This window comes from Hyperolius riggenbachi, chromosome 3 (assembly GCF_040937935.1).
Source record: "Hyperolius riggenbachi isolate aHypRig1 chromosome 3, aHypRig1.pri, whole genome shotgun sequence".
Taxonomy (NCBI): Eukaryota; Metazoa; Chordata; class Amphibia; order Anura; family Hyperoliidae; genus Hyperolius; species Hyperolius riggenbachi.
In genome coordinates, this window is record NC_090648.1 from 125,780,258 (window position 1) to 125,798,923 (window position 18,666).

At 47.6% G+C, this 18,666-nt stretch overlaps 1 protein-coding gene across 1 annotated transcript in view; it reads right to left on the reverse strand.

Annotated features, from left to right (window-relative positions):
• LOC137561137 (tetraspanin-15-like) overlaps positions 1-18,666 on the reverse strand; it is a 248,321-nt gene that overhangs the window by 74,031 nt on the left and 155,624 nt on the right. Inside the window, exon 3 of the mRNA XM_068272398.1 lies at positions 15,161-15,235. Coding sequence (XP_068128499.1) covers positions 15,161-15,235 — 75 coding nt within the window. The remainder of the gene's footprint in view (positions 1-15,160; positions 15,236-18,666) is intronic.

Sequence of the window (18,666 nt, forward strand, 5' to 3'; positions counted from 1 at the left end):
CCGCAATGTGCTGCCCTGCCGCCTCTATGACGGAAGAGCACTGTGAGCCGGGCAGGAGCCGTTTTCATTGGCTCCTGGCCCTGTCATTCCTGTAAGCCGTTCCCTTTGGCTTACATGGCGTGATATGGTCAGGAGCCAATGAAAGCGGCTCCTGACCGGCGCACAGCGCTCTGCCATCATAGCGGAGGTCGGCGGGCCGCATTGCATACATTTTTACACATTCCCACGGGTGCAGGAACATGAACACATACATTTTTACGTGTTAGTGGTTCCACGGGTAAAAATTTACGCATTGAACCACTAACACATAAAAATGTATGTGTTAATGTTCCTGCACCCGAGGGAATGCGTAAAAATGTATGCAATACGGCCCGCCGAACCCGAGGTCAGCAAAAACTAAACTAGTTGACGGAGGGGGACCAGAGCAGCAGCGAGTGACTACGAGGGCACAGGATGGCTGCATGGGGCTGGTAGAAGCCCCAGGTAAGTGAAACTCGTTTTTTTTTTTTTGCCTGATAACTCCTTTAACCTCCTTAGCGGTAACCCCGTGTGTGACACGGGGTAAGCCGCCGGAGGGTGCCGCTCAGGCCCTGCTGGGCCGATTTAAATAATTTTTTTTTTGCTGGACGCAGCTAGCACTTTGCTAGCTGCGCCAGCACCCCGATCGCCGCCGTCGCGCGCCCGATCGCCGCTATCCGGTGCGGCGCGCGGCCCCCCCCCCAGACCCCGTGCGCTGCCTGGCCAATCAGTGCCAGGCAGCGCCGAGGGTTGGATCCGGAGTCCCAATGACGTCCCGACGTCGCTGACGTCATCCCGCCCCGTCGCCATGGCGACGGGGGAAGCCCTCCAGGAAATCCCGTTCTTTGAACGGGATTTCCTGATCGGAGATCGCCGAAGGCGATCGAAGCGGGCGGGGGGATGCCGCTGAGCAGCGGCTATCATGTAGCGAGCCCTGGGCTCGCTACATGATTTAAAATTTTTTTTTTTTTAAAAACTGCTGCGATGCCCCCTGGCGGTATTTTTCATACCGCCAAGGGGGTTAAGGAGAGAAGCACTCAAAGGGCAAGCCAGCCTCCTAGTGTTCCACTTTCTGCCTCTTCCATTGCTCCTTTAAATTTTTAGGCAGGTAACTGCTCCATTTTTCAGGCCTCACCTAGTGTGGCTGCTTCTTCCACTTTTTAGGCAGGTAACTGCTCAATCTGGTGTTTCACTGGCCCTAAATTACAAAAGTAATGAGGAGAAAGTGGTTTTTTAATGCTTTAAATGGAGCTTGGCCTATATTTCAATAGGTCCTTGCTTTAACCTAAGGCCCAAGGTCTTAAAGGAAATGTCTGAGTAAAATAAACTAAGAAAAAATCTACTTATCTGGGGTTCCCTCCAGTCCCTAGCAGCCGTCCTGTGCCCTCGCTACTGCTCCGACATCTACTGCGCCTGCGCGAGAGCCGCTCAGTGTCGTGCTGACGTCATCTGGAGTGTTCTGCGCAGGCGCAGTAGGGGACCGGCAGCCACCGGAGCTGTGGCGAGGGCACAGGGCAGCTGCTAGGGGCTGGATGAGGTCCTGGGTAAGTAGAATTTTTTTTTTTAATTTTATTCAGACATTTCCTTTAAGCTTTTTATAATTCACTAACTATTAATACATACCTCTAAATTGCTGCCAATTAATTTTCCAGGCCATAAGCCTTATATCATTCACCAACTGTTAATCAGTACAAATAAATGATGAAGTATGGGCACATAACTCCTGTTTCTTGGTCATCGTTATTGGCCATTCAGTATCTAATATGATATTTCCAATTACCCTTAGGACTATTTCTTCTCTGCTTTTATGAGCTAAATCTAGTTCTGACGCCCACATGATGTCAAGTCCTTCAACACTATGAGCGTCAGTGTGAAATCGCCACTTCCCGGCTGAAGTATGGAAATCTCCCAGCTCGCTGCTTGCCAATGCCGAGGCAAGTGATGCTGCGAAAAACATATTTATGATTCATATCTTCTGTTAACAAAACAGCAATTCACCTTCCAGGCAGCATTCAAAATAACAAAGCCGTGAATCCAAGGTTTTCACACAGGCAGACATAGATACACATGCAGCGGGACATCACAGCTGTCAGACACAATGAAGGAGGGGACGTTTTCTCCTATCATAGCCTTGTAGAGCAAAGGTATTTCAGGCACAGGGGGACATTTATCAAGAGTGTCTGAGACAAAATATTGGTAGGTATTTAGAAATCCATGCAGATCTGTCTCAGACATCTTAAATCACTAGATAGTACAGATTCCTTCTTAAAGTGGGATTGTCATCATAAAAATCAAATTTCAAGATCCACTGGTCTGAGTGTATTAAGCGATAAAGTTGCTAATCCTGCATTTAAAAAAACTTTCAAAAAGTTTTCTGCTGTTATGATTTGGAGTTATCACACACTTAAGGAGCACTGGCCCGTTAGTAGTCAGTGCCAAACAGTTGCATGCTGGGGGTTTGTTTTATGGATAATATATTCCTCCTCTTCCATTTATTTCCCTGGCGAGCTGCTTATCTGAAACACGATCCCCTGCTCACTTATGTTTACAAGCAAGGCTGAGGTGACTCAGTGATTGGAGGAGAAAAGAAAAAAGTAAAGGGCAGAAATTACATCAAGATTTAGCCTAAACTGTGGGCAAAATACATGGTTCCCATCAGGACCAGAATTCTCTTCATTTACTATATAACATTCACTGAAATCAAAACGTGGACAGTACAATACATGTGTTATGTAAGTAGATCAAGTATTTATCTACTTATATATGTGTTTTTTTCCCTAGCATAGTTTGGCTAATCCTACTGCTTTAAACTGTTCTAAAATAGGAGGAGTTAGGAAGGTTTCTCAGACAGTGCAGTGTGTGAGGGAAATGTTGCTGAGGTAACCAATACATCTGCTGTATTGATACAGAAAAGAGATGCTATAATAGCACAAATATATAATTTACAGTTGTTTATTTGAGTTTAACTGACAAGATGTCATGTAAATAAATATAATATACAGTAAATATATTAGAGCTGAAAAAAAAAATCAAGCTGAGGTATAAATGACCAGCAGTGGAAAGGTTAAGCACAGAACAGTTTCACAAGATTCAGCTGGAGGAGAAGCACTTAACAAATCATGCCCAGCCTACACTGCTGCACAATTTGTAGAAGTGCTACTAAGCACTTCTTAATCTGTGGCAGTTTAGGAATGGATTTGTACTTTTCTTAACTGTATTGATAGAAATTCATGCAAAACTGCCGCTATTAAGTAGGATTTAAGAATTTTCTTCTTATCATGCAGAACAGCTGGTTAGAACTGTTTAAGAAGAAAAAACAGTTGGTAATGTTTTGATAAATCTGGCCCACAGGGGGACATTTATCAAAAGTGTCTGAGACAAAATATTGGTAGGTTTTTAAAAATCCATGCAGAACTGTCTCAGACATCTTAAAGGGAACCTTAAGGGCTCATTCACACTACACAACGCAAGCACGAACACGATTTCGCGCTTGCGTTGCCATCGGACGGTCAACGCATGGAATACACGTCGGGGAGCGCTAGAGCGCAGATGCCGGCAGCCGTACCCGTCGGGAAACGTGTGCGTCGTGTGATTTTATGTCCCCAGAAGCGTTACATCATAACGCATGGGAACGCACACCTGTAGTGTGAATTGTAACATGAAAGTCTATGGACTTTCATGTTGCCATGTGGATCGTGCACTATGTGCGTTGCGTCAAAACTGACAGTGCAGCACATAGTGTGAATGAGCCCTAACTAAAAAAAAAAACATGAGTTTTACTTACCTGGGGCATGTACCAGCCCCCTGCAGCCATCCTGTGCCCTCGCAGTCACTCATGGCTCCTCTGGTCCCTCGCTGCCAGCTAGTTTTGTTTTTGCCGACTGGGAGTCAGCCGGCCGCCATGCGTACTTTTTACGCATTCCTGCTGGTGTAGGAAACTATTGCGGGCATCAACAAGTACATTTTTACGCATTACTAGTATAATGCGTAAAATTTTACGCACTACACCCGTAATGCGTAAAAATGTACATGTTGATGCCCGCAATAGCTTCCTGCACCAGCGGGAATGCACTGCTGCACTCTCTGTAGAACTGCTATTAAGCACCTCTTAATCTGTGACAGTTAAATGATCACTATCGCGAAAAAAGTAGGCAGTTAAAATCTGACAGAACCAACAGGTTTTCCACCAGTCCATCTCCTCATGGGGGATTCTCAGGGTTTTCTTGTTTGTTTTCAACAGCATTTTCTGAACAGCAGTTTAACTGCCAAAACAGTAAGGGACCAGCCAGCCTCCCTACTCACTTGCACACCATTTTGTCAGTTAGGGCCTGTTTCCACTACATGCAGATAAAAAACAGACTCCAATGAATGCCTATGAGCCTGTTTCCACTAAACACGATTTTTCTGATGCAGATTTTCCCATAGGCATTAATTGGAGTCAGTTTTCTGCATCCATTCTGCATCCAATCTGCGTGTAGTGGAAACATGCCCTTAGACTTTGCAACTGCTGTTCATGATGCTGTTGAAAGCAAAGAAAATCCTGAGAATCCCCCATGAGGAGATGGACTGGCCCAAAATCTGTTGGTTCTGTCAGATTTTAACTACCTACTTTTTTTCGTGATAGTGGTCCTTTGAGGGATGGATTTTCACTTTTCTTTACTGTAGTGCAGCTCTAGAAATTCATGCTAAACTGCCACTATTACGTAGGATTTAAGAAGTTTCTTATCATGCAGAACAGTCCTCCTATTGGTTAGAATGGTTTAAGGAGAAAAAACTGTTGGTACTGCTTTGATAATTCTGGCCCACAGAGTGTAATGGACACTGCATCAATATACAGTTGTAAAAGTACATGTATAGTCTTAAAGAGTACTGTAAAACTATAGTCCAAAAGATGTTAAACTGTAGAAAATTCTTAGTTAAAAACACTTAAGGTGGCCATACACTGGTCGATGTGCCATTAGATCGACCAGCTGACAGATCCCTATCTGATCGAATCTGATCAGATAGGGATCGTATGGCTGCCTTTACTGCAAACAGATTGTGAATCGATTTCAGCCTGAAACCGATCACAATCTGTTCAGCTGCTCCTGCCGCCTGTCCCCCCCCCGTATACATTACCTGAGGCTGGCTCCCGGGCGTCTTCTCTGCACTGCACCGCACTGCTGTTCTTGCTCCATCCCGGCGCTTCCTGTGTTACTCCGTGACCAGGAAGTTCAAATAGAGCGCCCTCTATTTCAACTTCCTGGTCACCGGAGTGACACAGGAAGTATAAGCGTACACTGGGAGATGCGGAAATGCGGTGCAGCGAGGAGAAGAGGACCCCGGAGCCAGCTTCAGGTAATGTATACATGCTCGGATCGGGCCCGAATCGTACGCCGCAAGTGACGCGCTCCTACCGCCGGGCGATCGAGGGTAATTTCCCGCACGGCGCGATCGACGGTCCGATCCGATTTCGGGAGGGAATCGGATCGGCGGGTGCGTTTAGCGCAAGCGATTGGCAGCAGATCCGATCCCAGGATCGGATCTGCTGTCGAAACGGCCGTGAATCGAGCCAGTGTATGGCCTGCTTTATACATATAGCTTAAGTTCTATGACTTGGTGTATAGATGCTTGCTTCCCATATTGCCACCAGAAGAACAATGTGGCTGGATGGGCAACTGGTGACTGGGTAAGTTGAATGATGAAGTTTGTGAATATCCAAGTGCGTAATGCTTTCTACTGCTCTTAACTACCTAAAGACCGCGTCACGGCAATGGTCGTGATTGCATCGGCAGCCCAAGGACCGCCTGACGCCAATTGGTGTCAAGTTCTGGGGCTGGCTTTTGCAGGAGATCCGTTTGGTGGGTGGAGCTCCACCCCGCCTTCAGTCTCCCAGCGGCGTTCGCTGTTAGATGGAGAAACCGCTGAAGCCTATCAAAGCCGATCGCGGGGAGGGAGAGTGGCATAAATGAAAAAAAAAAGCAAGATTTAATAAAAAATAAAATAAATATTGATAAAAAATAAACAAACACACCTGGGGGCGATCTGACTCCACCAACATAGAGCTGTGTTGGTGGGGAGAAAAGTGGGGGAATCACTTGTGTGCTGATTTGTGTGGCCCTGCAGCGAGGCCTTAAAGCTACAGTGGCCAATTTAACAAAAAATGGCCTGGTCTTTAGGTGGGTTTACCACTGCGGTCCTCAAGTGGTTAAAGGATACACGAGGTGACATGTGACATGGTGAGATAAACATGTGCATGTACAGTGCCTAGCACACAAATAACTATGCATAGCTTGTTTTTTCTTTCTTTACCTGAAAGAGTCAAAAATCATGTATGCAAATGACAGTTTCTGTCCGGGTCAGACTATACTGATAAGGAATTCTAACCATAAACCATTTTCCTGGCAGTAAATGCCTTCTGAGAGCGGAAAAGAGTGTTAATAGTTCATGAATTTTTGGCAAACCTCAATTAATTGTGGCATTGAGCAGAGACAATAAAACAGTAAAAACTTAAAGAGTAGATTTAAATAGAAAATAAAACTGTGGGATATCTAACAAACAACATTTTTAGGAGAAGGAGGATAGAACCAATGGTTCATCTCATCTGTTTATTTTCACCTCGTGTTTCCTCGTGGTATTATGCAGGGAATTGTTAACAGTGAAAATTCCACTTGGGGTAGGTATGCAGAAATATGGATATAACCTGCTGAGGTCCAAGGAGTATGCAGCGTCCTGATGGAAGTCTGCCAAATATGGGAATGAACCACCCCTTTCAACAAGCTGCGAACAATAAGGTTGCTCCACCAGACTTTCAGCCAATAAGCTTCATGCTTTCTTGCATCCTTGATAAAGGTAGCCTACCGTCATAAAGGATGCAATATAGCATGAAGCTTACTGGCTGAAAGTCTGGTGAAGCAACCTTATTGCATTTAGATACACAGAACACAATTTTAATAGACCACATATCAAATATAAAGAAAGGATGAAAATGTTGGCAATTATGATTGATATTATAATCAAAATGTGGCTATTGATGGGACATGGCAAGTGTTTGCCTGATTAATGTCAGCTGCAGCTAGAGTTGGGCCGAACGGTTCGCCTGCGAACGGTTCCATGCGAACTTCAGTGGTTCGCGTTCGCGTCCCGCAGGCGAACCTTTGCGGAAGTTCGGTTCGCCCCATAATGCACATGGAGGGTCAACTTTGACCCTCTACATCACAGTCAGCAGGCCCAGTGTAGCCAATTAGGCTACACTAGCCCCTGGAGCCCCACCCCCCCCTTATATAAGGCAGGCAGCGGCGGCCATTACGGTCACTCGTGTGCTGCCTGCGTTAGTGAGAGTAGGGCGAGCTGCTGCAGACTGTCTCTCAGGGAAAGATTAGTTAGGCTTAACTTGTTCCTGTCTGGCTGCATACCTGTTCTGTGAACCAACCACTGCATACCTGTGCTGTGAACCCACCACTGCATACCTGTGCTGTGAACCCACCACTGCATACCTGTGCTGTGAACCCACCATTGCATACCTGTTCAGTGAACCCACCACTGCATACCTGTGCTGTGAACCCACCACTGCATACCTGTTCAGTGAACCTGCCACTGCATACCTGTTCTGTTCAGTGGACCCGCCACTGCATACCTGTTCATTGAACCCACCACTGCATACCTGTGCTGTGAACCCACCACTGCATACCTGTTCTGTGAACCCACCACTGCATACCTGTTCAGTGAACCCGCCACTGCATACCTGTTCTGTTCAGTGGACCCGCCACTGTATACCTGTTCAGTGAACCTGCCAATGCATACCTGTTCTGTTCAGTGGACCCGCCACTGTATACCTGTTCATTGAACCCACCACTGCATACCTGTGCTGTGAACCCACCACTGCATACCTGTTCTGTGAACCCGCCACTGTATACCTGTTCTGTTTAGTGAACCCGCCACTGTATACCTGTTCTGTTTAGTGAACCCGCCACTGTATACCTGTTCTGTTTCGTGAACCCGCCACTGCATACCTGTTCTGTTCAGTGGACCCGCCACTGTATACCTGTTCAGTGAACCCGCCACTGCATACCTGTTCTGTTCAGTGGACCCGCCACTGTATACCTGTTCAGTGAACCCGCCACTGCATACCTGTTGTGTTCAGTGAACCTGCCACTGCATACCTGTTCTGTGAACCCGCCACTGTATACCTGTTCTGTTCAGTGGACCCGCCACTGTATACCTGTTCTGTTTAGTGAACCCGCCACTGCATACCTGTTCTGTTCAGTGGACCCGCCACTGTATACCTGTTCATTGAACCCGCCACTGCATACCTGTTCTGTTCAGTGGACCCGCCACTGTATACCTGTTCAGTGAACCCGCCACTGCATACCTGTTCTGTTCAGTGGACCCGCCACTGTATACCTGTTCAGTGAACCCGCCACTGCATACCTGTTCTGTTCAGTGGACCCGCCACTGTATACCTGTTCATTGAACCCACCACTGCATACCTGTGCTGTGAACCCACCACTGCATACCTGTTCTGTGAACCCGCCACTGTATACCTGTTCTGTTTAGTGAACCCGCCACTGTATACCTGTTCTGTTTAGTGAACCCGCCACTGTATACCTGTTCAGTGAACCCGCCACTGCATACCTGTTGTGTTCAGTGAACCCGCCACTGCATACCTGTTGTGTTCAGTGAACCTGCCACTGCATACCTGTTCTGTGAACCCGCCACTGTATACCTGTTCTGTTTAGTGAACCCGCCACTGTATACCTGTTCTGTTTAGTGAACCCGCCACTGCATACCTGTTCTGTTCAGTGGACCCGCCACTGTATACCTGTTCAGTGAACCCGCCACTGCATACCTGTTGTGTTCAGTGAACCTGCCACTGCATACCTGTTCTGTGAACCCGCCACTGTATACCTGTTCTGTTCAGTGGACCCGCCACTGTATACCTGTTCAGTGAACCCGCCACTGCATACCTGTTCTGTTCAGTGGACCCGCCACTGTATACCTGTTCATTGAACCCACCACTGCATTCCTGTGCTGTGAACCCACCACTGCATACCTGTTCTGTGAACCCGCCACTGTATACCTGTTCTGTTTAGTGAACCCGCCACTGTATACCTGTTCTGTTTAGTGAACCCGCCACTGTATACCTGTTCAGTGAACCCGCCACTGCATACCTGTTGTGTTCAGTGAACCTGCCACTGCATACCTGTTCTGTGAACCCGCCACTGTATACCTGTTCTGTTTAGTGAACCCGCCACTGTATACCTGTTCTGTTTAGTGAACCCGCCACTGCATACCTGTTCTGTTCAGTGGACCCGCCACTGTATACCTGTTCAGTGAACCCGCCACTGCATACCTGTTGTGTTCAGTGAACCTGCCACTGCATACCTGTTCTGTGAACCCGCCACTGTATACCTGTTCTGTTTAGTGAACCCGCCACTGTATACCTGTTCTGTTTAGTGAACCCGCCACTGCATACCTGTTCTGTTCAGTGAACCCGCCACTGTATACCTGTTCAGTGAACCCGCCACTGCATACCTGTTGTGTTCAGTGAACCTGCCACTGCATACCTGTTGTGTTCAGTGAACCTGCCACTGCATACCTGTTCAGTGAACCCGCCACTGCATACCTGTTCTGTTCAGTGGACCCGCCACTGTATACCTGTTCATTGAACCCACCACTGCATACCTGTGCTGTGAACCCACCACTGCATACCTGTTCTGTGAACCCGCCACTGTATACCTGTTCTGTTTAGTGAACCCGCCACTGTATACCTGTTCTGTTTAGTGAACCCGCCACTGTATACCTGTTCAGTGAACCCGCCACTGCATACCTGTTGTGTTCAGTGAACCTGCCACTGCATACCTGTTCTGTGAACCCGCCACTGTATACCTGTTCTGTTTAGTGAACCCGCCACTGTATACCTGTTCTGTTTAGTGAACCCGCCACTGCATACCTGTTCTGTTCAGTGGACCCGCCACTGTATACCTGTTCAGTGAACCCGCCACTGCATACCTGTTGTGTTCAGTGAACCTGCCACTGCATACCTGTTCTGTGAACCCGCCACTGTATACCTGTTCTGTTTAGTGAACCCGCCACTGTATACCTGTTCTGTTTAGTGAACCCGCCACTGCATACCTGTTCTGTTCAGTGAACCCGCCACTGTATACCTGTTCAGTGAACCCGCCACTGCATACCTGTTGTGTTCAGTGAACCTGCCACTGCATACCTGTTCTGTGAACCCGCCACTGTATACCGGTTCTGTTCAGTGAACCCACCGCATCAGTGCGCATACCTGTGCAGTTAAGTGAACCCACCTACCTACGTGAGTGCACGCAGTGTGATATACCACTCTGTGCATACCCGATATGGACAGAACAGGTAGAGGAAGAGGTAGTGCCAGAGCCAGAGGAAGGCCACCCGGCAGATCTGCGCGAGGTTGTGTAAATGTAATTTCGTGTGGACCTGGCCCACAGTACAGTGCTCGGAAGAAGGCACGTCCCATCACCTCCCAAGATTGTCAGGACGTGGTTGAGTATTTAGCGACACAGAACACCTCATCTTGCTCAGCCACCAGCGCTACTACTAGCACCACTTCCGCTGCATTTGACACTTCGCAAGAATTATTTAGTGTTGAAATCACTGATGCACAGCCATTGTTGTTACAGCCAGATGAATTTTCACCAGCTCATATATTTGAGTTACCCGGCAACACTATGGATGTAACGTGTGAGGAGGATGAAGGACCTACTGATGGTGCATGTTCGGATTTGTCTGAGGCAAGCGAAGCTGGGCAGGATGATTACGATGATGACGATGATAGGGATCCTCTGTATGTTCCCAATAGAGGAGATGAAGAGGGGGACAGTTCAGAGGTGGAGTCAGAGAGTAGTAGGAGGAGAGAAGTTGCTGAAAGAAGCTGGGGCAGCTCTTCGTCAGAAACAGCTGGTGGCAGAGTCCGGCACCATGTATCGCCACCTATGTACAGCCAGCCAACTTGCCCTTCAGCATCAGCTGCTGAGGTGACGGTCCCCATAGTGCCCACATCCCAGGGTGGCTCAGCGGTGTGGAAATTTTTTAATGTGTGTGCCTCAGATCGGACCAAAGCCATCTGTTCGCTCTGCCAACAAAAATTGAGCAGTGGAAAGGCCAACACTCACGTAGGGACAAGTGCCTTACGAAGGCACCTGGAGAAAAGGCACAAACAGCAATGGGATGGCCACCTGAGCAAAAGCAGCAGCAGCACACAAAAGCAAAGCCACCCTCCTTCTCCTCTTCCTCCTCCATCAGGTGCATTATCTGCTTCTGCCACTTTCTCCCTTCCACCTTCACAGGCACCCTCCTCCACTCCGCCTCTGCCCTTGAGCGGTTCCTGCTCCTCTGCCCACAGCAGCAGTCAGGTGTCCGTGAAGGAAATGTTTGAGCGGAAGAAGCCAATTTCGGCCAGTCACCCCCTTGCCCGGCGTCTGACAGCTGGCGTGGCGGAACTGTTAGCTCGGCAGCTGTTACCATACCGGCTGGTGGACTCTGAGGCCTTCCGTAAATTTGTGGCCATCGGAACACCGCAGTGGAAGATGCCAGGCCGCACTTATTTTTTGAGAAAGGCCATACCCCAACTGCACCGTGAAGTTGAGAGGCAAGTGGTGTCATCTCTTGCGAAGAGCGTTGGGTCAAGGGTACACCTGACCACGGATGCCTGGTCTGCCAAGCACGGGCAGGGCCGCTACATTACCTACACAGCCCATTGGGTGAACCTGGTGGTGAACGATGGCAAGCAGGGCGCAGCGGACCAAATTGTGACACCTCCACGGCTTGCAGGCAGGCCTCCTGCCACCTCCTCTCCTCCTGCTACATGCTCTTCGCTGTCCTCCTCCTCCTTGGCTGAGTGGCAGTTCTCCTCTCCAGCTACACAGCCCCAGCTCCGCAGGGCCTATGCTGCATGCCAGGTAAGACGGTGTCACGCCATCTTAGACATGTCTTGTCTCAAAGCGGAGAGTCACACTGGAGCAGCTCTCCTGGCTGCTCTTAAGAAACAGGTGGATGAGTGGCTGACCCCGCACCACCTGGAGATAGGCAACGTGGTGTGCGACAACGGCAGCAATCTGCTTGCCGCTTTGCATATGGGGAAGCTGACACACATACCCTGCATGGCACATGTCATGAATCTAGTGGTTCAAAGATTTGTGGCAAAGTACCCTGGCTTAGCGAATGTCCTGAAGCAGGCCAGGAAGTTCTGTGGGCATTTGAGGCGGTCTTACACAGCCATGGCACGCTTTGCGGAAATTCAGCGCAAAAACAACATGCCGGTGAGACGCCTCATTTGCGATAGCCCGACTCGCTGGAACTCGACCATGCTCATGTTCTCCCGCCTGCTAGAACAGAAGAAAGCCGTGACCCACTACCTCTACAACTACAGTAGAATGAAACAGTCTGGGAAGATGGGGATGTTCTGGCCCGACAACTGGACACTGATGGAAAATGCATGCAGGCTCATGCGGCCGTTTGAGGAGGTGACCAACCTGGTGAGCCGCAGTGAGGGCACCATCAGCGACTTAATTCCCTACGCTTACTTCTTGGAGCGTGCTGTGCGTAGAGTGGCGGATGAAGCTGTGAATGAGCGTGACCAGGAACCGTTACGGCAGGAACAGGCATGGGACCAATTTTCATCAGACCCAGCTGTTTCCTCAACACCTGCGGCAGCACAGAGGGGGGAGGAGGAGGAAGAAGAGAAGTCGTGTGCAGAAGACGAGTCAGACTCAGAGGATGATGAGCAAGGTGTTTCTTTGGGGGAGGAGGAGGAGGAGGGGACAGCGGCAGGAGAACAACCTCAGCAGGCATCGCAAGGGGCTTGTGCTGCTCAACCTTCCCGTGGTATTGTTCGCGGCTGGGGGGAGGAGGTTGACTTACCTGACGTCACTGAGGAAGAGCAAGAGGAGATGGAGGGTACTGGATCCGACTTTGTGCAGATGTCGTCTTTTATGCTGTCCTGCCTGTTGAGGGACCCCCGTATAAAAAACCTCAAGGGGAATGAGCTGTACTGGGTGGCCACACTACTAGACCCTCGGTACAGGCACAAAGTGGCGGACCTGTTACCAACTCACCGGAAGGTGGAAAGGATGCAGCACATGCAGAACCAGCTGTCAACTATGCTTTACAATGCCTTTAAGGGTGATGTGACGGCACAACGCCAGCAAGGTACCACTGCCACTAATCCTCCTCCCGTGTCCACGCAGTCAAAGACAGGACGCTCCAGCGATCTCATGGTGATGTCGGACATGCGGACGTTCTTTAGTCCAACGCCTCGCCGTAGCCCTTCCGGATCCACCCTCCACCAACGCCTGGAACGGCAGGTAGCCGACTACCTGGCCTTAAGTGTGGATGTAGACACTGCTGTGAACAGCGATGAGGAACCCTTGAACTACTGGGTGCGCAGGCTTGACCTGTGGCCAGAGCTGTCCCAATTTGCCATCCAACTTCTCTCCTGCCCTGCCGCAAGCGTCCTGTCAGAAAGGACCTTCAGCGCAGCTGGAGGCATTGTCACAGAGAAGAGAAGTCGCCTAAGTCACAAAAGTGTTAAGTAGCTCACCTTTATCAAAATGAATGAGGCATGGATCCCGGAGGGCTGCTGCCCGCCCCAAGACTAAGTCAGTCCCCGCACACACAGCATCTCTGCCTGCACGCCGTGTGACTGGCTGCCTGGCCTGCCCCAAGAAGACTAAGTCGCTCCCAGTCCCTCCACACAGCATGTCTGCCTGCAGGCCGCTTGACTACCTTCTCCGCCACCACCAACAGGGTCCGGGACTCCAGGCGGATTGCTGAATTTTTTAGGCAGCTGCTAGCAGCGGCCGCTGTAATAATTTTTCTGGTGCGTGTACATGACTGCCTAATTTTTCTGGCTGCACTGCGGGCAGCTGCAACAACAAAAGAAAAGGCATGTACATGCGCCCATTCCCCTTCGTGATCATTACCTTGCCGTGGTGAAGGGGCTTGCGTATCACAATGAAGCAATGACCGGCGCCTAGATGAGTGTCTCGGGGGGCACACCCACGATAATAAGGTCGTTGCCTCATTGTGGTCAGACCAAATTTGATCAGCTGGACAGTCACTGTTCTGTCATTCAGCTACATCAGCCAGGCGACCATATGGGCTGTAAAGCCACCAAAACCTGCACTCTCGCCATGGTGCGCACCAGTCCATCACGGCCGTCACTACACAAACAGCTGTTTGCGGTGCGTTACACGGTGAGTTTGGTGTGTCGGTGTGAAGCAGTACCTTAATTACACTACCTGATTGATGTATACACATGCAAGATGTTTTAAAGCACTTTAGGCCTGTCATTTAGCATTCAATGTGATTTCTGCCCTTAAAACGCTGCTTTGCGTCAAATCCAGATTTTTCCCCGGGACTTTTGGCATGTATCCCACTCCGCCATGCCCCCCTCCAGGTGTTAGACCCCTTGAAACATCTTTTCCATCACTTTTGTGGCCAGCATAATTATTTTTTTTTTCAAAGTTCGCATCCCCATTGAAGTCTATTGCGGTTCGCGAACTTTAACGCGAACCGAACCTTCCGCGGAAGTTTGCGAACCTGGTTCGCGAACCTAAAATCGGAGGTTCGGCCCAACTCTAGCTGCAGCCTGGGGGGGGGGCTGCTGATTGAAGTTTGCAAAGCTTTGTACTGCATTGGGTAGTAACAGCTAACAGCTGAGGCGGTAACGTCAATATTACACAAGATTTTGGCTAAATCTGTGATGAAAACTCTCCAGCTACAGAAAACTGTTACAGGATACAGGCACTCCCTTACATTTACCGAATGATGAGTAAAAACATTTATTAAGCCCTTTGCTATGGAGCAGTGCTTTTCAGCGCTGTTAGATTTGGGCGCCGCCATAGACTATAATGGGAATCAGTCTATAGGGGCGCTCTGTGAGTAAAGTCGGCTCCGTCAGAAGACGGGGCCGAAGTTGCTTAAAAAAACACAATAATTCGGCCTCCAGCAATTGCTGGAAGCCGAAATTATATCATTCCCCCACTATCCATAGCGGCCTGGAGGGGGCCGGACTTGTGCAGAAGCAGGATCAGCCATATAACAGCTGTATCCTGCGCCCAAGTCTACTGGCGCCGTTTTCATATGTTTGCCACCGCTAGGATTTTATAGTGACACTTACCTCCGTTTCACACACCAGTTCAATGAGGATCAGCAGGACTTCAACCAGGAAGATGACCAGCAGCACCCAGAAGAACTAAGGAGGGAATGAGGGTCATTAGATACTAGAAAGTATTGACATGCTGCAATCATTTAAAACACTTACAGTGAAGTCAAAAACAAATGTATTTTTCGGAATAGAAGACACTCCGGATTATAAAATGCACCTAAGTTTAGAGGGCAAAATCCTGGGGAAAAATGTATGCTAAACCTGGTGCGTCCATGGTCCAGGAGAGTCTTGTAGATGTTTTATTTACAATTATTGTGTCCCCTTTGTAGCTCATGTGTCCCCACTTCTGTACTCCATGTGTCCCCTATGTCTCCTCCGCTCCACCCCATGTCCTCCTCCACTACCCCTATTAGATGAAAGCAGTGGCAGCACATCTCACCTAATCTATCGAAGCCAGCAGCGATCAGAGACCTCTCCTCTCCTATCTCCACTGTTCCCCTAGTGCAGCCCTCTCCTATCTCTAACTGTTCCCCTAGTGTTACACGGCCTCTTTTGGGCTGATCACTAGGGGAACTGATGCCGATGTTGCCATCTATTTAGGAAGGGGTTCTTTACAGAATTGTTAAAATGTGGACTATTTTACCACAGGAAGTAGTTATGACAAACTCTATATCTGCATTTAAAAGAGGTTTGGATGCTTTCATTGAAGGACATCCGTGGCTATAATTACTACTTAATCCCCAGCAAAGTTGATGGTCACAAGAAAATTGCTGCGGTGGTACCATGCTGTGCATCATTGCATTGGAACTAGATACCCGCACACGATGTGGAATGCCCTATGGGAATATCATTGCATTACATTATTTTCTATTGCAGCAGAATGCAATAGACTTGGTGTGGAACGGCCCTTACACTCACGTCTACTCAAATTATTCAATTTAGAAGGAATCCATCCGGAATTTAGCCTGGAGCTTGTTGTGCAAATCTGACAGTATCCTGCTCAACCTTTTTCTGGAATAAGTCCACATTTGAACCTTTATATTGTATAGAGTTAAAGTTTGACTTTGAATTAAATTGCTCCCATAACCGAATTCTTGCTCTTCTACGGGACTATATTCACCAATATCAACATCAGTGTTAAGCTCATTTAAAGTAATAAGTGCTCAACTATCTTTAAATCTAAAGAGTAAAAAATATGACTATCAACATCAATCTGCTATAAATTCATTTGTGTAACATGCATATCATCATCACATCAATTTTCATAAGACCCACATAGTTACATAGTTATTTGGGTTGAAAAACAAAATACGTCCATCGAGTTCAACCAGAGAACAAAGTACTGTACAACACCAGGTACAGAATTCGCTATAACTACTTCCGGTGGCAATGCATTCCACATCTTAATCACTCTTACTGTAAAGAACACTTTCCTAAATAAATGGCTAAAACGTTTTTCCTCCATGCGCAGATCATGTCCTCTTGTCCTTTGAGAAGGCCTAGGGACAAAAAGCTCATCCTTTTTACACATGTAGATACAGCGTTTGTAGAGTGGCACTCCCTATCATGCAGACTGCAGGTGCAAAAATGTAGAGATTGACAGGCAAATAAAATGTTTCTCTCACCCTTCCTCCAGTATCCCTCTGATACTTTAATAGGCTCAGACGTGTGCATTGGATCAGCAACTTGCAGAAGAAACAGACGCAAAACGGCCGTCGCAAGCCCCAACTGATGCCTGGCACCCCCACCTCCTACTCACCACCACCTAAGTGACCACCAGTTGAACGCACCAGTGGTATGTTACCCGAATTGATATGATCACTTGGCAATAAAATAGAAGACGGAAGGTGCCCGGATGTCCTCTCTTTTTTCTTCCTGATTACACAAAAAGCTCATCCGCCAAGCATTTATATTACCCTCTGATGTATTTATACATGTTAATTAGATCCCCTCTAAGGCGTCTTTTCTCTAGACTAAATAAACCCAGTTTATCTAACGTTTCTTGGTAAGCGAGACCTTCCATCCCACGTATCAATTTTGTTGCTCATCTCTGCACCTGCTCTAAAACTGCAACATCTTTTCTGTAATGTGGTGCCCAGAACTGAATTCCATATTCCAGATGTGGCCTTACTAGAGAGTTAAACAGGGGCAATATTATGCTAGCATCTCTAGTTTTTATTTCCCTTTTAATGCATCCCAAAATTTTATTAGCTTTAGCTGCAGCGGCTTGGCATTGAATAGGATTATTTAACTTGTTGTCGATGAGTACTCCTAAGTCCTTCTCCAAGTTTGATGTCCCCAACTGTATTCCATTTATTTTGTATGATGCTAGACCATTGGTACGACCAAAATGCATGACTTTACATTTTTCAACATTGAATTTCATCTGCCATTTATGTGCCCATATAGCCATCCTATCCAGATCCTGTTGCAATATGTCACGATCTTCCTGAGAGTTGATGATTCTGCACAATTTTGTATCATCTGCAAAAATAGCAACATTGCTTTCTACTACATCTACAGACCCCTGTGGGACCCCACTGCTAACAGTCACCCATTTTGAGTATGATCCATTGACCACAACTCTTTGTTTTCTGTCCATTAGCCAGTTCTCTATTCATGCACACAGACTCTTCCTCAGTCCTTGCATCCTGAAATTATGCACCAGACTGTTGTGGGGAACAGTGTCAAAGGCCTTAGCAAAGTCCAAGTATATCATATCTACAGCATTCCCAATATCCACATTAGCATGTTAGTCAAACAGGACCTGTCTTTAGTAAACCCATGCTGATGCTGAGAAATAAGATTAATTTCTACTCTGAAGTCATGTATAGTATCTCTTAGTAACCCCTCAAATAGTTTGCATACAACTGATGTTAAGCTTACTGGTCTATAATTTCCTGGATCTGATTTTTTGCCCTTCTTAAATAATGGGAAAATGTGGGCTGTACGCCAATCTACTGGGACTTGAAAGAGAGTCACAAAAGATAAGATAAAGGGGTTTATCTATGACTGAACTTAATCCCCTTTGGACCCGAGGATGCATGCCATCCGGGCCAGGTGCCTTGTCTATTTTTAATGTATTTAGTCTTGCCTTCACTTCTTCCTGCGTTAAGTATTTAATATTACAATTGGAAGATTGAGACGCTTCTGCATCTGTAATTTGCAACAGTGATGTTTCCCTTGTGAAGACAGAAGCAAAGGAAGCATTTAATAACTCTGCCATACCCTGATCATCCACCATTGAGCTCCCACCCTCATCCTTTAGGAGTCCAATACAGTCAACCTTTCTTTATTTAGAGTTGATGTACTTGTAAAACTTCTTTGGGTTAGATTTGATATCCCTAGCGATTTGATTTTCAGCTTCAATCTTTCCAACCTAATTTCTTTTTTACAACTTTTATTGCACTCCTTATAATTGCTTAATGCAGCCTGGGTCCCCTCCTGTTTTAGGACCTTATAGGCATTCTTTTTCAACTTCATTTTATCTCTATTCATCCATAGAGGTCTTTTTTTAT